Source organism: Thermobia domestica, chromosome 11 (genome assembly GCF_964235325.1).
Source record: "Thermobia domestica chromosome 11, izTheDome1.hap1.1, whole genome shotgun sequence".
NCBI lineage: Eukaryota > Metazoa > Arthropoda > Insecta > Zygentoma > Lepismatidae > Thermobia > Thermobia domestica.
In genome coordinates this window covers 268,693,053-268,719,576 of record NC_137464.1, presented here as the reverse complement: position 1 = coordinate 268,719,576, position 26,524 = coordinate 268,693,053, and the positions used below count along the sequence as shown (strand labels likewise).

At 34.2% G+C, this 26,524-nt stretch overlaps 1 protein-coding gene across 5 annotated transcripts in view; it reads left to right on the top strand.

The window, feature by feature from the left end:
- The window catches only part of LOC145665080 (uncharacterized), a 39,892-nt gene extending 20,361 nt beyond the window's left edge, over window positions 1-19,531 (top strand). For 2 of the 5 annotated variants that reach the window (XR_014127552.1, XR_014127550.1), the window contains exons 3-5: window positions 11,090-14,975; window positions 17,967-18,020; window positions 18,909-19,530. Coding sequence is in view for 2 of the 5 variants with exons in the window: in XM_081732349.1 (XP_081588475.1) it covers window positions 11,090-12,515 (1,426 nt within the window). In the remaining 3 variants the exon portion in view is untranslated. Of the gene's footprint in view, window positions 1-11,089; window positions 17,052-17,966; window positions 18,021-18,908 lie in introns of those variants that run through there. The other 3 variants (XR_014127551.1, XM_081732350.1, XM_081732349.1) reach the window with 3 other exon arrangements.
- Window positions 19,532-26,524: the final 6,993 nt, after the last annotated feature.

Genomic DNA, 26,524 nt, shown 5'->3' with positions numbered 1-26,524 from the left:
GAATTCAGTAGTCCTGATAGTCAATAAAGAATATAAAAGTAAGATCATAACAGCATATTGTGTTGATCTTATTAAATGCATAATTAGTTATTCGCTCACGGACATAACCTTTACTTCAGTAGTACATACATTGTCTTATAAACAATTGGTCACATATATACATAAAGATTATGAGGCTCTTACTGTAAATAACTCATGAACACAAGATGGGATATTTAAAGTAGCAGGATACCAAGTACGGAAGTACATTCGAGAAAATATTTGAAAATGCCTACAGATGATAGCGAGTGTAGGTAGCTTACTGTAGTCTACAAGCTTCCTTGATACCGCCATATCAGGTGGCAACCCTTCTTTACAAGCCAACACAATTATATTTACCCTAAATTTTGTATAGAAGTGGAACATTATACACTGCCAGAATGAATTCTGAAAGTGATTCCCTGGATAATGAAGTTCCAAATTCCGACATACTAAAAAAAGCTTTCCATGCAGATGGCGAAGAATTTAAAGCAAGGACTGGTAGAGCCTATCAGAAAAAGTAATGTGCAGGAGAGGAATCTCACGGAAGCAATGAGCACACAGCCAGGTAATATATCAGTAAAAAGGGATGCACAGGAGAGGAATCTCACTCGAAAAATAAACATGCAAGTAGATAACTTATCAGGAAAAGTAAATGCGCAGAAGAAATAAATACATATTCAGGTAAGACAAACCAACAAGAGGAAGAAATAGTAAAGTAGATAAAGAAGTAAGAAGAAACTAAGCGAGTGGATGAAATAAAAGGTGAAGTGACCACATGTATTCAAGAGGTGAGAACATGTTTGGAGTATAGAAAGTGAGTTACTGAAGAATATAAGCAATATGAATAAACAAGTATGTAAGGTAACTCAACAATTATCCCAACGTGTTGATGAAACAAATACCACTCGTTCTTATCTGCTCTATCATTTCTTTCTCTTGTTGGTTTATCTTTCCTACTAAGACATTTACCTGAATATTTATGTATTTCTTTTGCGCATTTACTTTTCCTGATAAGTTATCTACTTGCATGTTTATTTTTCGAGTGAGATTCCTCTCCTGTGCATCGCTTTTTACTGATATGTTACCTGGCTGTGTGCTCATTGCTTCCGTGAGATTCCTCTCCTGCACATTACTTTTTCTGATAGGCTCTATCAGTCCTTGCTTTAAATTCTTCGCCATCTGCATGGGAAGCTTTTTTTAGTATGTCGGAATTTGGAACTTCATTATCCAGGGAATCACTTTCAGAATTCATTCTGGCAGTATATTCGATAAGATAAGGGAAACAATGACATGACAATTATGCAACAAGAATTAACCCGAGTTGAAGCAGATCATGGAGTGCTATCGCGAAAAGTAGAGAAGAGCTGGTCATTTGTCAGGATAATATAAACGCGCGTACCCCTAGTAATCATGACAGTGAATTATGGCAAAGTGAACAATGCAAATCGTGTTGTGATCAGGGTTTGAAAAAACCCAACACACCTGGACCCATATGAGCTTTTTCGGGTTTAATTCAGATTTTTCAGGTTTAGTTGGCTTTTTTCAAAATATATCAATGTCTTTGGGGTAAAGGTGTTAAAATGTGATTTATGTTTCAAGATTGTCATTGTCGCAACTTGCAACAATTTTCCATTCACTACTGTTTTGAAAAAATGGCCGCCATTTTGAAATTTTACATTGGATCGCTGAGAAAATTTATACAGCAAATTTAGAATGTCTCTGCTTCTACCCTCAAAATTTCAACTTAAAAGTCCGAAAATTGCAACCTACCCACTAGTTGAAAAGTAGTCGCCATTTTGAAATTTTACGTTTGATCGCCGCCAAAATATATATACAGCTAATTTAGAGTGTCTCGTGCTTCTACCCTGAAAATTTAAGCTTAAAGACCGAAAGTAATGTGTATGAGGTATAGGAAAACGAACAAATGTAGATCGAGTCATTCCAGGAGCCTTAGTAACGTTTGCCGAATATGAATATCAAGTATAATTATTTAAAACAAAGATGTAACTCATGTATTATAAAATGAATGTTTCGAAATGTCTTACATGGTAAATATTTTCGAACTTAAAATAAATCGTTTTATTGTTGAAGTTCACTTCCAATACTTTGCGTTTTCAATTACGGGAATTTCTCTAGCACTAGCAAGGCGGTTCTTTCCCGAAAATGAATTTAAATCAATTAACATAGAGATAATTCATTTGTGGTGGACAACATCGTGTCCATGGGTTTTTTCGGGGTACTTCCGTTTCCTCCCACTCTTCATCCCACCAATTCAATCATCATTCACTTGCTTTAATCCTCAGTTCCCTTAGCCTAACGGGCATAATCATGGGCATAAAAAAAGAAAAAAAAAAGAGTAGTGGTTTCCATAACCTAGTTTGATCTACTAAACCCCATAAACATGATTTATATTTTCTTTAAAGTAGTAGCTTTCGGAAAAATTTAACTGCACAATTGTGCATGTTCGGCCGGTATTATATATATTTTTTATTCTATCTAGCTGCACAATTGTGTAGGTCAGGGCTGAAAGGGTTAAAGATTGCTATTAGCAAGCAGGAAAAAGAAGTTAAATTTTGAATAACTTATTTAACGTGAGATGAACGGAAAGAAAGTTTACGTGCTATATGTATATGGTTGACATTTACAATAGGAAGGCATCGCATATTTTTACACAAATAACGAAATTGATACGTCTACGATAGGCGGGTCACGTCGTTTGCGTCAGTTCATGTGAACTGAAAAACTTTTGTGAAAGGTTGGTATGTCAAAAAGGATAAGATAATATTATACAATACGATACCCTAAGAATGGCTGATATTAATCCAAGTTGGCATGGTTTAATGCAGGATGGTATCCAGTTGAGAAGTTAAATATATGATGTGTGGCACTTCGGGTTTGGCTAATCACTGAGTGAATGAGTTTCGTATATTTTTAAATGTATACTAAAATTTAAAGAGAAGTAAATATTTTACGTTTTGAGCCTTTAATATTTGCTGCTAAAATTACACAGTGAAAATTACTATGAAAACTTCAAATGATGGTCACGTTTCTTTGCAATTAATTGACTCTTTCTCATTCACAATTCCTCGAACGTGTGCTCACTATCTTGTACCGGCTTGTAACCAGCGAAACAAACACCTGATCGCGAGGGTGCTACCTCTGCATCAGAATGTGCAGAAAACCAATGCTTAACTTCAACTTCGAAATTTATACAGATCGTTCAGTAAATCGAACCGGGAGCAAGCTTATGCTTATTGTCCCTGGTTCACAATTTGTGCAGGATCTTGATCTTAACTCGTACTTTAATGAGATGTGGACTATTTTCAAGACGAATTTATGCGAAGAAAATAGACCTTGACTGAGATAGTATAAATAAAATGTATATTTTCTTCGAAATGCAATGGTAAAGTCGGGAAAAAATTTTCTTCAACATTTATTTTAAATATTAATTATTACTATTATTATTATTATTATTATTTTGTAATTTTTACGTTGTAAGGGTTTATAAATGTCCAGTGTTCATGACATTAGATATATAGTGTTTTGATTTTTTTATTCCTCCAAGTTTGTGTTTAAAGAAGGTATATTATGTTTAACGCCGTCAAAAGTACGTAGATATACTTAGTGAAGAGTGTCCATAAGTGTTGTTCCGTGAGTATTGTATTGTAGTAACGCGAGAATGAAACAGGTAATATTAATGTGAATTACGGAGGAAGAAATAGTGATTCTTCAATATTTTTTTCCAAAAAGTATGAGGATATACTTCTCCATATAAGTAAAGAAGCACTTTCGGAAAGGATAAAGGCGTTGCTTCAAAGAGAAATGATGAAAATACTTTGTTTCCCAGTAAGTAGTTTTTAAGTCGTATACTACAAGCTATTTTGCTGTTTTTGACGTTGCTCTTGTTAAAACATCTAACCCCTTCAGTGCGTAATTTTCAGATGCGAACCGCTGTAAAAAGTGTAGTTTTTTGAAAACTTTGGATGTTGATTCTAAATCTGTTTCAAAATCACTTACATCAGAGTCAATAATTAATAAATCTTCCTCGATGTCAGAATCGTTGAAATATCGTTTTGAACCCATTACTGTGCTGTCTGCTCTCAAACAAAACAAAGAATAAAAACTGTATTTGACGAAGCCCAAACTCTATTTTAATTTCTTTCTTTTTTCTCTTCTTCTTTTATTTAAGCAACAATTGAAATCAGCTGAGCGCAAACTCGCTAAATATTGTCGGGATAACATTACTCATACTATGGGCAAGTATATTCGCCATACGCAACACAAAATAGCCAAAGCAAAATGAAAGCGTGTATATACGCCAACTGCACAACAGGTGCGTTTTGAAGACACGAGTTAACTCGCCACCCACACTGAAGGAGCTAAAGAAGTCTATAAGTTGATTTGAAGTTTACAGCTTAATTTCACATTATCTACTTGAAAACGTAGGTTTCCTCAAATTTCTAGTATGCTAGCAAAATTGTGATCACTTGAGTGCATCAGAGAATGCGTTTTGGAGTTCTGTACATTGCATATTAATTTTATACCATATGGTAAATTTATGTATTAAGAAATTTGCTGAAGTTGCCCGTTTTTGTCTTGTAAGGCGTAGATCACTTACTGGTATTGAGTAAAGATTTTTTTAATGACAAATTTCACCTCCTAAACATGAGCCACTCATCAGATACGTAAAATTTAAATCTGTTCTGTTACTCGTAGGATCTTCATTCTAGTGACAGTAACGTAAGAAAGGAAAAAAGTTTTCTAAATGAGATACAGTAAATGGCTAAGTGCAGTATAAAATTTAATTTCAATCGATTCAGCCATTTCTTTAGCTAATGCCAGATTAGGTTGATGTCAAATTTCTGTACTGAGGTATAATATGCAGATTGTTCGTCTTGAATGTTGTATTTCCGAAAACACTGCTGCACGCGACAATTTTTTAAAGTAACAAAGCTAGTGTGCCACCTGCCCTTTTTCTAACAAGAGAGACCAGTCAGATTATAATTTTTGACGTACAAATTTAATCGTATTCCCGTCTTTATGATACCCATTTGAATGAACGTAACAAAATAAAATGCCACATACATGTAGGCATTCAACATATTAAATAATGTATTTCAAACAGTTCAGCTTCCTGTCTTTTATAATGTGATGCATAACAAATTTCTTCAATTTTTCGGAATTCAAAGTGTAGCATTTATCGTCACACGCACACGCCCATTTTACTTTTCATGTAACAAACAATAATGACTTGAGTGTTTCACGATGCTAATAACACTCTAGCAATACTTTCTATTGCTCATTAACGTGTTTTCACAATATATATATATATATATATATATATATATATATATATATATATATATATATATATATACAGAAAAAATTTGGGGAATCGTAATTCCATTCAAAAATGAAACAGCAGACTCATAATACCTTAACCTAAAACGAAACCATTATATATATCGTTTGGAACTTTTCAAAATATATACAGATATTCTTAAAAGTGGCAATATAGTGTCTGTTTTCAAACAAAACTGAACGAAATTACTGTTCGTTTTCTGAAATAAAATTACACTTTCTGTTTCAAGTTTAAACCGAACCCAAACCAGTTAAGCTAGAGATGGCGTTGGTGAATGAAACCTTCACCCATGACCAACTGACCCAGCACCCGCCAAGACCCATGACCCACCACTCACCGTGAACCTCTCTGACCCACTCCAACCCACCAATCACCATGAAGAGCTGACATATCAAAACGCATCATCCTCAACTCTGACACATGATGCACGGCCTTACCGACTAAAGGGTTTACACTTGTGAAACCAAGTTGTGAAATTCTAACTAATCGGGTTTGAATTTCTACCGTCAATCGCTCAACACCACTCTGTTACAATAAGGATGGATCTGACCTTTACGATATAAAATGGTAAAGTGTTTGTCGTGGGTAAAATTACGATGAATTTCAATTAAATTGTCATGGTCTAATTATTTCCTTGTTGAATTATCGATACTTTTCAGTGGAAAAATTGGTGAAATTTTTTAAGTTCCAAATCAAGGTCGGTAGACCAACGCACATAAGCTTATATTACAACTTTTATGTCGTTTTTTCTCACAGCTTTATGGGTGATTGTCCTGTGCTGTAAGCACTCCATTTAAACACAAAACAAGCTTCAGCAATTATTGTAGTATAAACCGCATGGTAACCAGGGGTGGATCCTGGGGGAAGTACGCCCCTCAAAAGAGAAAAAGCTCTTCAGAACAAAAAATTTCCTTATTTTGTATATAAAAATAAATCCCAGAGTTTGGAGCTCTTAAATGTAGCCCTAAGTATCAGTATTACATCCCACCGCCCCAGCAGAAGTTCGCCCTGGATCCGCCCCTGATGGTAAGCATATATGGATATATGATGCACTGTATTGTTTGTGTCTCAACTAATATCGATCGTTTTCGATTATTTTTACAAACTAACCCTGTATCAATTTACCATATTTAGAGAGTGCCGAAGTAATAAGGAGAAGTAATAGAATAGTAGAGAATACCTCATAAAGGAGAAGTAATAGAAAATGATAGGAGACGTTCTGTTAATTTTCAATAAAGAATTAATAGTGAATTTCAGCTCCGTAAGTTGAACGGCTTGTAAGATACTCAATTTGTTTTTCGCAAAAATTCGGATTCCCACTGTACTTTGGGATATTATTATAATGAAAGCAATATGATAGCATCCTAGTTTGAATCAAGGCCTAACTATATACCGAAGTTCATTTCATTTGACTTCAATTTGGCCGTAAGGATTAGGCACACTAGTTACTCCTTTTCTTATATATTAATTTATATATCACAGTGATTCAAAAATGTATTTTTCCTCTAAAAACTCATAGTTTTGAAGTAGTTCGAGTAGTAGTATAAGTCCTAATTCTATTATTACAATTACAAATATCAATATCCAAGCTCTTTTTTCATGTAGAGATACTCATCTCAGGTAAATAAACAAAAACAAGTGAAAAAGGGCAATGAAAGCCTTGAAAGTAAAACGTAGACAAATTCACCAGTGTTCAGAAGCATATTTTTAAATCACGCTCAATCCCAGTCATACGAGGTGGTTAGTTGAAGTTATCAGATTCTCGCCACGTAGGGTATATAAATACAGCAGAAATAAAATAACTGTTACTGTAGGTCTTCGTAGTTGTGCGTATTGGCGCAATGCGCTAGAAATTATAATTTCTTTTGGCGTGGGTTCAAACCCGGGCCAAGAATTTTTCTATTTTTATAAGTAAAATAATACTCAAATTGTGATTTACTTACGTTATGCGTGCAGTTTTGCTATACGATTCTACTGTATAAGTAGAAGAAGAAGAAGTAGTAGTAGTAGTAGTAAGAACAGATTAGAAGCCCCGCAGGGTTCATTTTGTTCCACCTTGGCTGCCATGATATAAATTTTACCTCAGCTGCTTCTTCGATTTTCTTCAACCCCAACAAGATGACAATTTTCTTCTGTTACAACTATAATACACAATACATATACCAGAAGGTTTGGAACAGGCCCGCAACCAGCCACAGAGATTTATAGGATCCATGAATATATTAAGAGGGGAACAAGTGATCTTACACATCAAAATTGTGTTTCCTGTGTGGAGGTCTGCAGGGGCCACGAAACGTTTAGGGGCTCACGCCCCCTCTCCACCTCTGATTGCGGGCCTGGTTTGGAGAATCACAAACTGCAAGGAATCAGAAACGTGTTTTTAGTTTCTATGGTTAGACTCGAGTGTTAAACATGCTGTTCAGACGATGCTGTCTACAATATAGTGAGCAGAGTGGGTCGGCGCGTGGTGGGCCGCAGTGGGTCATGGTGAGTGATGGGTCGCAGAGGGTCACATGCTGTTGACCCACGACCACTGACCCGCCGACTCACTGACTTACAACAACTCTAGCACTTTCCAGAATATCCGTACATATTTTGGAAAAGTTCCAAACGATGTGTAATGGTTTTAATTTAGATTAATGTTTTATTAGCCTGCTGTTTCACTTTTGAATGGAATTACGTTTCGCCATGATTTTTTCTACATATTATTTTTGAAAAAACGTTAAGAGGGAATATAAAATACAACTGTTTTTCGATTTGGATTGGTTTGGGTTAACAACTTGAAAATGGAATCGTTACGTTTAATGTCCGACGGTTATGCCTGTTAGCTTAAGGAAGACTATGATTGATGCAAGTGAATTATGATGAACGAATTGGTGAAATGAAATTGTGCGAGTGGCCGGAGAAAACCCACGAACTCGATGTTGTTCGTCTGAAGCTTACTTGCCTTGGGAACGAAGTAGGCACTCCAATCATCAGATAATTTAGTAGGCAGTTTCTCAGTTTCGTTTCCCGGTGGGAAAGTCTTTGAAATATTACATTTCTTCGATGTATCCCTGTTCGTATCCCTGCCATTCAGGTTAACTGGAAATAGCTGTAAAACGATAATAACCGAATATAAAGAGATACATTACGGAGCTACTTTCGGTCCTTTTTTTAAAAATTTAAACTTGAATTCTCTAGACTACAGTATTTTATCATGACCGAAATCAGTGTTTCATCGTTAATAAAATATTGGAATCGTATACGTTTGCAATTTCCTACATAGGCGAGTGTTTCTTGACTGTTACTTAAAAAGAGCGGTCCTAGGATAATGGCTTGAGCATTTGCTTCGTGAGTTAGGAGTCCGCGGTTCGATTCTCTCCGAGGATATTCAGATAAAAATTATAATTTAAATGTTGATATTTCTGATGTATAATGAAATTAATAAGAGTCAATTTCTCTCGTTCTTAAAAGTTAGAGTTCAAACGACTTCTTTCCAGGGAAAACTAACAACATGACGTCACAGTCTACAATCTCGATTCCTACTGTTTGAAAACTTCACGTGTTTCGTAAACAATTCATGGATAAAAACGGCTAATCAATCAGGGCTAGTATGAGTCATGAATTGGAATGAAACGTCATTCTGGAATTGTTACTGTGTTCTTCTACTCTTATTAAAAATAATATTAATATTTCCGTTCGCCAATATCGATACGTTCCATATATTCGTTCAACATAAATTAGTAAACAGGAACTATTCTTTTTATATTTGTTTGTATATTATGTTAAAATATCAATATAAAGCATACATAATCTAATGTCTCTTACCTAAAGAATGGGTGTTACATCGAAAGGGTATCGTGATAGACAAATCCTACTTAGTTTCTGTTAAGGCTTCCGAAGGTTCGATTTAATGTTATCCAGTAGCTGACACCTTCTTTTACTCCTGATTTCTTTCCACAGTATCTCTTATAAGACAATTCATCCTGATAGAGGGTCCAAAAACATTATTTTCATTTCCTTATCTTCCGTATGCTTATTTGCACTGGAACAGTACTTAATATTTAGGTCTGAAATATTCAGTAATAATAGTAATAATATAGACGACAAATTCGGTATGAGGACACAAGCTACAGAAGACGTTGATGATGAGAATGAAAGAAATATTGGAATAAAGAAAGTGGGAGGAAGAAAAACCCGGGGAAAACCTATACACGCGTTGTTTGTTCAGCACAATATCCACTACCCGGGAGCTGGGTGAACCATAAAATTGACAACACTTCAGTAATAATAATAATAATAATAATAATAATAATAATAATAATAATAATAATAATAATGGTACTAACACTTTTTAAGTTGCAAACCTTACTTAAATGTAGGGATTTCGGGGAACGGATTCCATACCTTCATGAGCTACCTCTGCAGCTACTCAAATTTAAACGAAAGCTTTGCAGTAAATTTTCATATAGAAAACATTCCACTGTAGGTTATAAGGAAAATAACTATAAAAAACTGAATATGTTTGAAGAGTAAGTGATATAATGTACTAAGTTTTAGGGTGTACACATGTAATTATAAAAGGTTTGCTACAAAAATATATAAACAGACCATAATTCAGTGAGCTCTGAAATACAAAGTAACAAAATAATGTATAAGATTGAGTCAAGAGAGCAATTGTTACTTAAAAAGTGGCATACATTATTTCGAGAATCGAGATAAAACGATAAATGTTTACGATTCTTTTTGTCTCGTCTCGATTCTCATCTCCAAAGCGTGACGATAATTTGAGTTAGCCTTCTCCCGTCTAGAATGTAAAATGTTAAGTTTCATCCCGATATTGTTTGGTTTGTTTTAGAATCGAGTTGAGAAATTCCTCTTGTCATGATCAACATTAAACCAAACCGAAATGCTTTTTCTCCTTAATGTCACTTTTCTGTTTGTAATGGTATGACCTGAGCGATAATAAGTTTCTAATTTTTAATCTTCTACGAGATAATTCTTATTATTAGTATTATTATTCCTGTAGCTTTGATATTTCAAGTATTGTAACATCCGAGTATTCAAATTTCTGAAGATAATAAAACGTGTGCGGTCGCCGTCATCAAAATTCCTGAAGTAAAAAATAATGCCCAACGTGGATTCGATCCAGGAACATCCAGCTTACAGGTCAAGCACCTTGACCACAGAACCACGATCACTATGCGGTAAATGATTCGTCCTTAGTCGATTACGTTATGTTTCTGTGCCTGCGCTTGGGAAGGTATACGTTACTTTTCTTCGTTTCAAAAAGTCTTTCGTGTTTCTTAATGATATGAGTGAGTAATCTTCGGCAGAGTTTATATTAAAAGCTTGAGTTGTTTTTAAACCTTTGGTTCGCATTGTGTTTCTTCTCCCACGAAACTACAGATATGGCAGATTTAATTCTCATACTCTGCACATGTTTGGAAGCAGTCGCCATTACCTGGCCAAAGACTTATGTCCGCCACTATACAAATGGTTGTTCAATTTGATATAGTAAAACAAATTACATCCTCTTTTTTGATAATAGAGATATATGGATACTTCGCAATCTTACTCCGTTTCATATTTCTAACATTTTTCATTTAAGAGAACAAAAATAAACTTAATTTTATCAAGAAATATAGCGAATGATTTCATTTCTTTGTTGGTACTTAATTATTATCTCCATTCACATTTTCTTGTTTGTTGAAATTGTTGCAGGCGTGATAGCGTATTTGCTTTTCACGGAGAAGGGAATACGTTTATTACATTAAAAGAAGCCATTTCTTATTCAGACGAGGAATCTTATACTTCGAACCAGTTTGGCAAAGGATTTAATCGATCACGTTTGTCAAGACATACGCTAACACAGGCAAGTGAAAAGCGTCATACGTACCAAAAGAGTGATAAACGGTTTAGTCAAAGTTCAACTTTTTCGAGCGGTAAGTCAGTACAAACAGGTGAGAAAGCCCACAACTTCGGAGTGTGTGGAAAGGAATTTAGTGTATGTTCATGTTCTGCTAAGCACATGTTAATCCACACAGGACAAAAACATTACCTATGCCAAGAGTGTGGTAAAGCATTTAATCATCGTTCAAATTTGGCTACACACATGTTAATTCACACAGGAGAAAAACATTACTCATGCCAAGAGTGTGGTGAAGCATTTAATCAACATTCAAATTTGGCTACACACATGTTAATTCACAAACGAGAAAAAGATCATAAATGCGAAGAGTGTGGTAAGGCATTTAATCAACGTTCAAATTTGGCTAGACACATGTTAATCCACACAGGAGAAAAACATTACTCATGCCAGGAGTGTGGTAAAGCATTTAATCAATGTTCAAATTTGGCTAAACACATGTTAATTCACACTGGAGAAAAACATCATAAATGCGAAGAGTGTGGTAAGGCATTTAATCAACGTTCATATTTGGCTAAACACATGTTAATTCACTCAGGAGAAAAACATTACTCATGCCAAGAGTGTGGTAAGGCATTTAGTCGACGTTCAATTTTGGTTACACACATGGTAATTCACACAGGAGAAAAATATAAATGCGAAGAGTGTGGTAAGGCATTTAATCAACGTTCATATTTGGTTAGACACATGTTAATTCACACTGGAGAAAAACATCATAAATGCGAAGAGTGTGGTAAGGCATTTAATCAATGTTCAAATTTGGCTATACACATGTTAATTCACACTGGAGAAAAACATCATAAATGCGAAGAGTGTGGTAAGGCATTTAATCAACGTTCATATCTGGCTAAACACATGTTAATTCACTCAGGAGAAAAACATTACTCATGCCAAGAGTGTGGTAGAGCATTTAATCATCGTTCAAATTTGGCTACACACATGGTAATTCACACAGGAGAAAAATATCATAAGTGCGAAGAGTGTGGTAAGGCATTTAATCAACGTTCATATTTGGCTAGACACATGTTAATTCACACCGGAGAAAAAGTTCATAAATGCGAAGAGTGTGGTAAGGCATTTAATCAACGTTCAAATTTGGCTAGACACATGTTAATTCACACAGGAGAAAAACATCATAAATGCGAAGAGTGTGATAGAGCATTTAGTCGACGTTCAATTTTGGTTACACACATGCTAATTCACAGGAGAAAAATATTATAAATGCGAAGAGTGTGGTAAGGCATTTAATCAACGTTCATATCTGCTTAAACACATGAAAATTCACACTGGAGAAAAACATCACAAATGCAAAGAGTGTGGTAGGGCGTTTAATCAACGTTCAAATTTGGCTACACACATGTTAATTCACACAGGAGAGAAAGATCATAAATGCGAAAAGTGTGGTAAGGCATTTAATCGACGTTCAACTTTGGCTAGACACATGTTAATCCACACAAGAGAAAAAGCACTACACTTGCCAGGATTGTGGTAGGGCATTTAATGAACGTCCAAGTTTGGTTCCACATATGTTAATCCACACACAAGAAAATTATTACGCATGTAAAGTGTGGTAATTCATTTAATCGACGTTCAAATTTGGTTACACACATCTTAATCCACACAGTAGAAAAACCACAAATGCGAAATGTGTGTTAAGTCATTTAATCAACGTTCAAATTTGGCTACACATATGTTAATCCAGACAAGAGAAAAGCGTTACTCATGGCAAGAGAGTGGTTAGGCATTTAATTAACGTGCAATTTGGTTACAAACATGTTAGTCCATACAGGAGAAAAGCATTATACATGCCAAAAGTCTGTGAAAGCAATTAATTTATGCTCAAATTTTGCTACACACATTTATTGACAGTGAACAAAACGTTACACATGCCAAGTCTGGTAAAGGATTTAGTCTATGTTCGTACGTTACTACACACATGTTACCCATAAAGAGGCAAAGCTACAAACATGCCAAGAGTGTGGTAAGACATATAACAGGTTGACTGCCTAGGTGAGTTGAAGGTGCTGCTCCCTGAAGGCCATAAATTTCTTCTTACGTTTGCTCAATTATCGATAGTCATGTCACATTTTTGTCGCGATATTTAGCTTCTCCCAAAAATTTACTAATGGGATCCAAGCACTATATGTCATGCTCATGGTTTCACAGCAATTTGTGACAGCATCATATATGATGCTCAAGAACCTAAATAGGTTAGCAATTTGGATTTCGAGCATGAGCATCATATATGGTGCTCATGGTCCCACATAAAAATAAGCTGAGCACCACATATGACGCTCATGGCAGTCAACCTGTTAATCGAGGTTTAAGTTTGGCTACTCACATGTTATTCCGCACAAAAGTAAAACATTACACATGCCAAGAGTGTGGTGGAACATTTAATCAACGTCCAAATTTTGCTACACACAGGAGAAAAGTACTACACTTGGCAAGAGTGTAAAAAGGCATTTAATTGACGTTTAATTTCGGCTACGGACATGTTAATCCAAACAGAAGCAAATCTCACACGTGCAAAAGATGTAGAAAACGGTATAGTTTACGCTTAAACCTAGCACAACATTTTAATACACATAAATGAAAAAAAAAATGGGAAGAGCATAGCATGGCATTTGCTCAAAGCCCACACATGGCAAATCACATGTTAATCCAAACAGGACAGAAATCTCAAACGTGCGGAGAGTGTAGAAAGATATTTACTGGCAGTTCACATTTGGTAAATCGCATGTTAAAGCACACAGGTAAATAACCAGGCCCATGCGGAGAGTGTCCAAAAGGATTTAGTTTGTATTCCGCTTTGGCAAGGCATGTTACTAGACATAGCATGTGAAAAGGAATTTGACGCACTCACAAGTTGTTAAGTTTTGGGAGAAATCTTAAGTGCACGATATATATATACTGCAATAGAGGTCTACAATAGTATTCAATACTAAACGGATCAGACGACGTTAACTCCTTTAAATGACGTACCTGCCCTTGGTAGCGGAATGTAGGTTTAGTAGAAAAGTTGGTTAAGTCCGTATTTTGATGCAGATGTTAGGGCAAATTCGTTCCGCATTTACTCTGCGAGGGGCGCTTCTGCTTTGCCGCCACAGGTATTGCTGCATAGTGAAAAGATGGCTGACGCCCAGAAAGGTTTGAGTGACGATTCCGAGCGACGATTTTGGCTCGCTCTGACGGCAGATCTCCCGTCCGCTCTCCACTACCAAATTTGGAATTACTGAACCGGAAATAATTAATGTCTGATAATTTTCTCGCAAAAGATTCATATGTTTGAGACTAGCGAAGTATTGCTTTAAGATGACATAATTTCGTTATCCAGATTTATAAATGGAGACACGGGCTGTTTTCGAAGAACACGGAAAACAGATTTCCTTGAAACATCTATCAAAAATGAGCGAAAGTAGAAAAGCAAAAGGATGATGTCGAACGCAGCAAGGTCTAGCTTATATTGTTCTGGCCAGAGGCTCTCATGCCGGAGAGAAAATAATAGTAACTCATCCTCTGGAGGAGTGAAAGATAAATGAGATAAAATGGACGAGCAAACGGATTGAACAGTGAAGTACGTTGATTATGCATCTGAGAATTTGTTACAACAGTATTGATGGAAATTTTCTCTTCTTTCTTCATTTCCTGCACCTGATACATCATTGTACGTCACAAGAGGTATGCTAGAAAGTTTAGACCTAGATTTGATAAGAGACCAAAGTTGTTTAGTGTTGTTGATGCTGGTGTTTGATTTTTTTTTAATATAGTCTTGGTGTTTACTACATCTCAATAGGTTTTCTAATTATATTTAAATTATAATTTATAATTATCTTTACGTTAGTTGAAATCTCTCCATAGTTATGGGGGCGAGACACTGAAGCCACCCCTACAAAGAGGTGAAGATGACATGTAGAAGACGTCAAATACGAACGATATTAGTGTCAAATTCATGTGCAAAAATGAATAGTGACATTGTGGATGTTGCGTAAGTTCAAATCAAGTCTTGGTTGGCATAGAGTTGACATATGGCATTATATTTTGGGGAAATACACACAAAGCCAAGGTAGTTTTTACAATACAGAAACGAATAATAAAAATGACGGCGCCCGCTAAACCAAAAGACCACCGCAAACCAATATTTAAAAAAATTTGTATACTCCCAGTAACTTGTTTGTACATTTTAAATCTACTGATATTTGTAAAGAGACATCTAGAGGGTGTCCTTACGCGGGTAGAAGAAAAACATGATCATGATACAAGAAACAAACAAAACTTTTCCATTCTAGAACACAGAAGCGTATTATATGAAAAAGGGTGTAAAATACGCGGGTATCATGCTATACAATAAACTTACCAAAGATATAAAGACTCAGGAACCTGTTGCTAAAGTTTAAAAAAGAACTACAGAAATATTTATTAAAACACTGCTTTTACTCGATAGAAGAATACTTAAATTGCTAACAGAAACAAACAAACAACAACAAAAAGTCGTTGGTAGTTTTTAGCATTTGATATATCTTCAAGGATTTCTACATACACTGCAAGTAATAATTACTCTTTATTTTTAATAATATCATGCAAAATGTAAAGCATAAGATGTAAGGTGTAATGCTTAATTATTAACCTAGTGTGTGTAATTTTCATCATTATTGTTCTTTTTACTTTTGTGTTTATATATAAATGACGTGTCCACTTCATATGCATTGCAATACAGTGCTAAATGTATGAAAAAAGGACGAAATCAATACAATACAATACAATGGGAGAGTGACAGGCAAAAAGAATGTAAAATATCCTTTATTTGTGTCGAATAGATAGTTTCCGGAATCACTGAGATAAAATGTGATATTTCAGATGTGGATATGTCTAAGGTTGACCCTATTGGCATTAGATCATAGGGGGAACCAGTGAAGACTTCAGAACAGTTCCTTTTTAGTACGTTTCAATACACTGCGGGTAAAAAGTGATAATGCACAAATACTGATATCACACTCGGAAAAATCGGAGATATAACTTCTGGTTAAACATTACTAACTGCTCACTCTCTAAAATTTTCACTGCTTTGCAGGGGCGTAGACAAGGCTTTTTGAGGGCATGATTTACTAAAATGTCGATCATCATCTCCAAAAATTAGATATAATTTACAGAAAAGTAGTGATTTCGTGGGGCAGGAGCTCTGTATTGCCAAGGCCTGCATTCTGTGTATGTTCCTGCTGCTCTAAGTGTAAGACGTAAAATGTAAATAAGAAACGTATAACATAGAATGCAATATATATAGAAAATATGTTATTATAAATAAGAAATACAGTAGAAAATAATTATAAAACATAATGTTGAAGGAAAAGCTTTTTATTTAACAATCATACTTGAATGTAAAATATACTTTTAAAACAAATTTCCATATACATGTATAGAAGGTCTAAATTCACCATTTCAATAATTTTTTCGCAATTTGCTTTCAAGATACAAGAATGAAATTTTGTGCACGTATTATGTACATAACAAAGTATTCTTTCCTTAAAAAAAATCAAATCCTTACGTGAAACTAGGAACCGGCCAGAGGAGTAAAATGTTCTGAAGAAATTTTCTAAAAGTATTCCTGGTTTTTCCCGAATTTGCCGGTTCAAATGTATGTTACGCATATGTAAATGTAATCGTTGGAACGGACTCGTTATGCTGACAAAATGGAATTTGAACCACGACTCTATGTCAAATAGTAAAGATACAATATATTCCTGAAATATTTTTATATATCCATAAAACGGGACAATTTTAGATTTTTAAAAAATTTCCACGATTTTAATTTTCAAGAGAAAAGATCAAAATTCTGCACACCTATTATGTACACAGCAACGTATTGTTTAAAAAGGTCCCTACATGAAACCAGGCTCGGGCAAGAGGGGAGAAAACAAAGCTGGGGAAAAGAATTTCGGACAAACTTTTTCCATACATCTCCCAGCTTTACACAATTTTTCCGTTTCTAGTGCATAATACGTTTCTGGGAGTGGTGAAGTTGGAATGTATGTTCAATCCTCAAAAATGAAGATGAATCATGATACTAAGGAGGCTATAGCTGTTTGAGTGAAAGTCTAAAATTTACCTCAAAAAGTTGAAAGCGTAAAAGGGTTAAACCAATTTTATACTTCACGTGCCACTTTCCCCAGATTATGCAAAAATTTTCATTAATTCAGATAAATCCTTCACGGCTTGTCACGAGAAAAGATGTTGAATAACTAAGAATTAATATTTTAATAGTTGCTCCAAGATTCAACTGAAACATTCTTGTATTCATAGTCCTATCTCCATTAGCGATAATATATCATAAAATTATACGAATATTCCCCAAATATCTTATTCCACTAACACACCTTCCACGCACACAGCTAGAGAAGTGCAGAGCCTAATTACTGCTATAATTTAAGATATTCATAGGAGATAATAGTACTAACTACAGGACAACTTTCACTCTTAAACGCTAATTTAATTTGGAAGTAACCTTTCCCTAGGTCGAGCTTTGTGTAGATCAAATCTTTTGTACTTCCTATTAATCGTTAAACATTACATATTAGCTAACCTAATTATCATCTTCAAATTATTAAATATTTAGAAGTAAAATGCGTGCTGTTTTTAGTATTCATTTCGTACTTAATTATTTGTCCTCTTTTCAAGGTCTAATATTACTGCTACAGAAAGTTATCGACTACGAGAAATTCAAGTAATTAGGTAAGTTTCTCATTTTAAGGTTTAAGACTATGCAATATTAAGTAATATAACCCTACGAAGTCCAAGGAGGGGCTTATTGAACGCACTTGTTCCTATTTCTTGAAACAATACCCTTCGGAAGTCTTCATTAAAATATCGAGAATTTTATTTATTGACTATTATTACTATGAAAAATCCACATCATTAACGTGCATTATTATTTAGTAACTTGCAAGTTCGAAATTATTTCAAAGTAGTTGTCTCAACGAACCCCTCGTTGGACTTCCATGTGATACATTTCCTACAAGTATATATCCTGATGTTAGATTTGCTACGTTTGTATTTAACAAGGATTGTGTTCTTATCTTGGGAAAAAGCAAAGTAAGTTCTGAATGCTTTTTCTATATTCATTTCTTGTTAAATGCCGTTATGTGAGTATGATAAACTGTGAGTTCGAGATGCTTAACATAGACTAGTAGCGACAAAAAAGTTCTTGGATTTTCTAGGGAAAATTCATTTACCTTCCATGGTTTTCATACAACGGGTACTGGAGTTTCCGAATCATATCACGGCGGCCATTTTGAAACTGGTGCACAATATGAAACATCTTTTGGTACAGCGTTACTTAGTTTTCCAAGAACTTGACCCATGTTCCCATTTGACATTTCAAAGTTACTCTCCGTTACCCCCATTTACGGGGGGCGGGGAGGGGTACTTTTGGCGGAACTGGTTTTTCCCCTTAGCAATATATAACGTGTACTTCAAAAATTTCTTCTATGTTTCATCATTTTTCAGATATTTCAGTGGATTGATTAAAATGGCCCACCCTGTATATATATTGATATTTTGAACATTGAAGACACTAATTATAATTTGTACTAATAACATTTTTAATTCTTTATTTTGCAGAAGAAAATAGAATCTCAACACCAAACAGAATTGTCTGTGGGGAAAATTGAAAAAAGTGTATCCTAACAGCAACCAACTTCATGTGTAGGGAGGAAGAAGAAACAGAGCAGGAATAACAAAACGAAAACTTATAAATTAACGAAAAAGGACATTGAAAATATATTTACTATATTTGACAAATATTGTAATCAAGAAAATCGCACAATTCAATTTGGCGCAGTTTTAAAATATATAGCGCTTGAAGAGCGCATGAAAACATTTAAAAAGTGAAAATAAATGTGTTTTTTTGGGTAAAAGTTGAAATTTTGAATTTTCTTTCCTTTGAATTTTTAGACCTTCCTAAGAAAGTTCATAAATGTGTAACTTTTTTCCTTCCTGGTCATATTGAGCTTATATCGTTAAATATTGTGTAATGAAACATATAGATGTCTTTTATTAACAACAAAGTTTTAAAGAACTGCAGGAAATTTTGATAATAGAGTAATAAGAATTCTCGTTAGAATTTAAAAAATCTTCATGCTTTTTCATTACGATGCACTATTTAGTTAACAGTCAGCAGGGAACAGTTTTTTCAGCTTTGCTGTACTGTCTGCCATAACTAGTTTGATTTCCCTCTAGTTCTTAAATTGCACTTGAGTTTTCAGGATAACTAGTTCGTTTTCCTTATATTTTTGACCAATATATATATATATAAATTGTAGGGTGAAACTAGCTCATTGAATATATTCTTCTTTAGATGTTAGTTAATTCTTCATTGAAAATATTTTATTTCTGTTCTTGTCTTAACCCAAAGTTAACAGTTACCAATAAAATTTACCCCCAACAGTTACCAATTTTTTTTTTTTAAATTTTGATGCAGTGTGTGCAGTAACTAGTTTGATTCTCATGTAGTTTCTTCATTAACATACATACATAATTGTAGGGTGAAACAAACTCATTGAGATAATTAATGGAAAACAAGGTTTTTGTTTACTATACAGTAATCTTGATAGAAAGAAAGGAAAAAATGAAATCTTTGATTTTTAATTCTTGGTTAAATCAGACCAGATCAGTTCAAGATGAATGAATGAACTTCAGGTAGTGAAAACTGGGAGGAAACGGGGAACTTCGAGAAATTTTATGCAGACAAGTTAAAGAATTTGAAAACTTTTTCTTCTGTGAACACTAAAATTTACTTGGTAACAGGGAACATACAATGAGATCAGCTTTTTCATTTTTTGAATAATTAATTAGGTATCTCTTTCGGGTTTGAAGATGTGGATTTGCGACCCAGGTTATTTTATATGAAATCACTTTAAGATGAAATGTGCAAAAACACGATAATATCCAGGTTTCTAAGGTAAAGTATCGATGTCATACATGAAGGGTTTCAGTGTAGAAGGACAAACTATAACATGTGTGTCAATTGACATTACATTTATCCAGTTGAATTAAAGAAAAAAACTTGAAAAATGAAATGGAGTCCCACACTTAGGCTAAAGGAGACGGAATTTGTTGTATTATAGCTTTTATAAAAGCTCTTAAACATAAATAGAAAGTGACCCTGAGAAAACACAGGCACACAGTGTTTTCACACCACAAAATCCAAACTTGATGCTTGTCATGAAAATGTTCAAATAATTGGCGTGAGCTGGGATCGAATCAGTAACCCCAAGTATCAGAGGTCCACTTATTTTTTTCCAGTATAACGATATGGATAGATATAAACTTTTAAATCAACCCTCGTATTTCCCAACGTCAATTCTTAGAAGTAAAACGCAACCAGCTAACATTTGGAGAAGAAAGAAGCGCAGGAATTTTGTCACCCAAAAGGCCTACTTCCTCCCGTCAGACCAAATTAGGTGAGGAATTCCGCTACTCTCATGCTGAACGCCCACGCAGTATAGACTCATGCAGTGACAACAGATTTTACGTGATAATGCAAAATTTACCTATAATCATTGATTTCATACTTTATTGGGATTATCAGTGTCTTCAATATGGTTTTAATTAATTTGTGAATTATCCATTATGTATTATTAATAAAACAATGAAGCAAAAACTTAATGTTCTATGCGAACTATATTTCAGTCTGGTAGTGTATTCTTACGCTGCTTAACTGGCAACTATGTGACGCATTAGAAAAAACGTCAGAGCTATTTCAAAACTCCAAGAAACTAAGACGTGAAGGAGTCTTGCTCTCGTGGAAGAAAACGCACCAGAGAACACAAAAAATGGAAGTATTCATAAAATTAGTTCAAATGTAACTAAGTATTTTTCCTAATAGTGGAACGATAAATTAGTATACTTCTAATATGTTGTGATCTTGTAACATAAACAATGTGTTTTCATCGTACACCCTCAGTTAACATCTTTTGAATTTAAAATGAATGCAGAAACTCAGAAGAGAACTACTACAATCCAGATAATAAAATGTCAAATAAACTCATCTTTACGCATCCTAATGGAAATAAAATAATTACCGTGATTTTTTATCGTCATTCGAATCACCACATTCGCCGATCGCAAATATCGTGTGTGTCAACGGTATCGTCGCGTAATCGTTTATATTATGGGCCAAGTTCTTGATAAGTGAAAATTGCAAATATTTAAAATATTGTGTTGTTTTAAAGTCATATGTGATTTGTTTTGTGAAAGTGGATATTAATACAAATTTTACCTACAAATCATGTTTATTTTTTGAAAGTAAAAATATCCAACCATATGTATATTTAATAATCTCGTGCTTTCTTCTTAGTGGCTAAAAGATATCATCTTAAATTAGTACTCACTTGATCCAGGATTTAAATAAGCTATAATATCTCTAAAGTGAATCAAACCAAACATTTATTTTGTATTCCACTGCTCATCTGGTGTTGAACTAGCATATGGATCCCATTTTATGTACTTTGTTACAGGTTTTAATGATCTTGTTCACAACTTAACACGGCAGTGATGGTGGGCACACGGCCAATGCCTAGTATATTATTACGCCCGAATCCTAAATATTTACGTATTTTTCTGTATAACAATTTGATACCTTACAACATTTATTTCGAAAATTAATCGAAACTGAAATCCTGAAAGCCGTGGCGTGTTATAGCTAACATAATGATAATGTTTGGAAGTTCTTTTCTGTTTTGCACCACAATGTTACGGCTGACGGATATTGTAGGCCATATAGCTAAAATCCATTACATGTTAGCAAGATGAATTGTCTCATACATAAACTAGATTGAAATTTTGTAGGCAAGTGAAACTAGACAAGTGTAGAAGGACGACCACATTAGAGTGTCAGTATTATATATACACATACATGTTTGAAAATACATATCCACACAGATAAATTCCAATTTCATGAAAAGAGTAACTCAGACATGAGAAGTAAGGAAAGGGGGGGCGTGGGCTACAGTGATGGGAAACTTAATAATATTTATTTAAATAATATACTGTATCCTTTTCTAGGATATCAAATTAATTTGCGTATGGTGAGAAAAATAAATTAATTGAAACATATTTAATGTGCAAACTTCTCTTCCAAGTTTTTAAATGCATCGTAATGAAAAATTAGATGGAGCATTCCATGTTTGAAAATATCGTAGAAACCAGATGTACTACTATATTGCAAGCAAAAATATATAATTCGACTAGCATACTGAAACAATTCTAACAGTAGTAAAAATAAATATTGAACTTGGATACCTTGATACAAACATGTGGTACTCAGGAAGCGTGGCATTGAGATAGCGTCAGCTTCCGTTGGCATATTGTGGAGTAACAAGTAAGACGCTCGACTCATGCACTAAAGATCCGGTGTACGATCCTCGGTCAAGCTGTGATAATTTTTTTCTTTTTCTTTTTTACTAATTGTATCTTGAAACAAAATTTTTGTGTTCTATATATTATTCCGTGGATAAATAATTTCAAGGATTGAAAATGAGTTCATTAAGGTAGAAGTTTGTAAAAGTTTTTTCACGGAAGACACGAGAAAACTTGTGACAGAAGTAAATTACAGGTGAATGTCGGAAGAAAATTTGCAGGATTCATAAAGTTAATTGAGAATGGAATAGGATTAGTGGGCGATGTTAGAAAACGGATATAATTTTTACTGTGCTTGTGAGAGCGGGATTGTAGGTTATGAACGTTGAAAAGACATGAGGGAGTGGACTGTATGTTTTCGGAGTGGTAGGACCTATAGGTATATTTGTAAAAATTATGAGAGTAGGGAATTTTTATAGAACAGTGCTGCTAATAAGAAAAAGGAATTTACTATCGTATTTATTGTACAAGTACGCGGCACACATTTGACTCAGCACGTTCGCCTCCGTTGTGGAAAAACGAGTAAAATGATTGACTCACGCATTAAAGGTCCAGGGTTCGATCCTCGACTAAGCTGTAGCAAAAGATTGTTTTCTTTCTTATTTTTTCCTTTTGTTCGCTCGTGTTATTTATAACACTCGTTAAATATTTATTATCCTGTGAAAGTAAATTACAGGGATGTCGCAAGATAAAAAAAGTGTTGGGGAATAAAATAGGTTTACTGACACATGTGAAGATGGAGTTGTGACTTGGCACTGGTTTTGTTTTAGAATTGATTGAGCGAGTACAGTTACATGGGTGATATATAATAACTTTTGCAGCGGGAGGATGTCAAGTGCCCTACAGGTATATTTGTCAAGATTATAGGGACTCAAATGTGTCCAACGGTTTTATCCTACAGGGTTAGGCAATGAGGTACGACACTGTCGTAGTATTGGAATGCAAACCATCAACGAACTAAAGAACATTTCTTATTGGGTTCATTAAACATATGCTAGTGTTTGAAAAGAATTGCAAATATAAACTAAGTATGGAAAGCAATACTGTAGAACATGAAAACTATTAATTGACCACAATTGTGAGCCAACATGTAATGATGAAACGTGATTTCCTCCCTTTAACAGAATTTTATTACACGAAAAGTGCTAATACTTAGATTTCACAATTGCATTTCAAGATTTATTTAAGACAGTATATACATCAGTTATTAGGTCTGAAAACCAAAAAAAAATCTCTATCTTTATTATAGTACAACATCGTTTCAGTCTGTGTCTCGCTACATTGTGAACTTGTAAATAATTCCTTTCAGTGGACGCTCCAACTTGGAGATTTTCTTTATTCTACTTCTTACATGATCATCTGTGTATTTCCAACATTGTTTAGTTCCTTTTCTCTCTCTCTCTTTACGTAGGTGTATTCTGTTTATTTCTCTTTCCTCTGCTGCTACTTAGTTTTCTTCCTATGTATCTATTTATTTCCCTGCATATCTAGTTATTTGTTTATTAGGCGTTTAGGATGAATATGTGGTGGTATTTCTTTGTTCTTGTTTGCTCTCCCTTTATTTATTTGATTCATTAACTTCTAAATCTAAACTAAGCTAACTTTGCTCTGTGTTTTCTGCTATTTATCTGTTTCCTTTTTTATCTTCTGGCTTTTCTGCTCTTGTTCCTTCTCCACCGCTTGTAGTATTCCCTCTTTACTTCTCTTCCTTTGTATCTATTCTCGTCTGCATATTTATTTTTCTCTTCAATGCTCTTTACCTGTACCATACACAAGTATTTCCTTTCTTTCTATCTACCTATTTTTTCATAGCTATTTTTGTATCTTTCTCTCTGGCTATGTAGCTATTTGTTCGGTTTTTCCTTTGCTTTGAACGTTTTTTTAATTATCTTTTGCTTTTTATTTCGTAACTTTAATTGGTAAATATTTCTATTCTTGTTCGATCACTTCATTAGAAGTTCTGTGTTAATTATTTGTTCGTTCGTGTTATTTATTTTAAATTGGTTCATTTGTATCTTTTGATGGTTCGCTTCAACAGAAGCTCGGTGTTAATTATTTGTTCCAATATTTTTCTCATTTAATTGTATGTCCTCATGAGTACAATAATTTTCTGCAATATATTTTTCTTTGTCTCTTTTATTGTGGCATTAATCTTAAAATGATGAATCGTACTTCATTCCGAGGAATGAATTCACATAGTCTTTAAACAGACTATCCGAGTTTTTCTCTTCTTACAACCAAGTAGTTGGAATTCCCACATTTCCTTTATTGGGAGTATTTTATAGCCCTATGCAATTCTGGGGTACAGAATGTGTCAGTAATGGCACGATCACTCTTGCAATTGTTGATATTTTCCTCATCTAAATGTATGTACATATTCCTCAGAGTTTCTAATGTTGTCTTCCAACAAAATTTCCTTGCAAGTTGTATCTTGACAATACTAAACTTAATAATAATAGTATATGGTTTAGTGTATTATAAGTACAATATTTATGTGTCACTAAAATAGTATCATATAATTTATTACAAAATGTGTATTTTCACACAAAAAAATATTCATAAAGTTCATTGAAAATAAAAACCAATGTACGTAGAAAATTAAATATGGTAATGCGCAGTCTTCTGAGCAGGTTTGTGAGTATAAATCAGGTCATGGGTAATACTGATATAAAGCAGATTCTACCGTGATAAGATGTACAGTCAAGGGCAGTCTGTTTCCGTTAGTGCAAAACGAGAAAGAAATACATCATTAAATATAAAACCATTTTCAACTTCTCATAATAAAAAACGAAAAGGTGAAATTCAAACTAATCTTTTATTATCCAAAAGTAATAGTGTAGACTCTAAGTATATTTCACCACGTGAAAAACGTTTCGAACTTGAAAAACAAAAGAAAATTATTCTTCTAAGCAAGAGCCAATGAAAGCCTTTGTTTGCAAGCGAAGTTTCAGATATCCAAATGAAATACCATTTGAAGGTTAAGTAGTAGATCAAAATATAATTTATAAAGACATTTTAATATTCAACGAACTAAAGTGTGAATGTACTCGTAATGAAGTAAGTGAAGTTTGTGTAAAACAACTACTAGAAAATTATAAACTTTCTGAACCTTTACTTTGTCAAAGTTGTGCAATTCGTAGTAAAAACGAAACTGTGCATAAATGTGCAAGTGAAACTGATGAAGAATTAAATACTGTTGTGTGGAATTTCCTAATTAGTAAATCAACGCGTGATCAAATATTAAAACGATATCTAAAAATTCATGTGAAATATATCGATACCAACATTATTGCATATCTTATAAACAAATTTAACTATACATATCAGGAAATTACATTTAATGATTATCACATTTCTGATTTTAGAGAAACATATCTTGAGTAGGGATGGCCAAAAATTTTCGGATCCGGATATCCCGGATCCGGATCTCGGATCCGAACCTCAGATCCGGATGTCGGATCTGGATCCGAAATTCGAATCTCAGATCTTGATTCGTATCCAAACCTACATCTGAAATTGTGATGATAAAATTGAATATCTAAAGTTCGTTAAAACTTTTTTAGGATTCACTGATATAGTACATTGCTGTGCTTTTAAATGTTTCCATAACACGTTTGTGTTACCTTTGTTCTTTATTTTATTTTAACCTTGCAACATTTACATGTTGCACTTTCTGTCGAAGTTTGTTTAGTAAAATGTTTCCAAGTTTGATTTCTTCCCATTTCAGAGTATAGTCAACTGTCTGAAAACTGATGTAAATGGTAAGAAATTCTTCTGTTTAGCTCCTCTTCGAAACTTAATGTTAGCTTCACATTGAA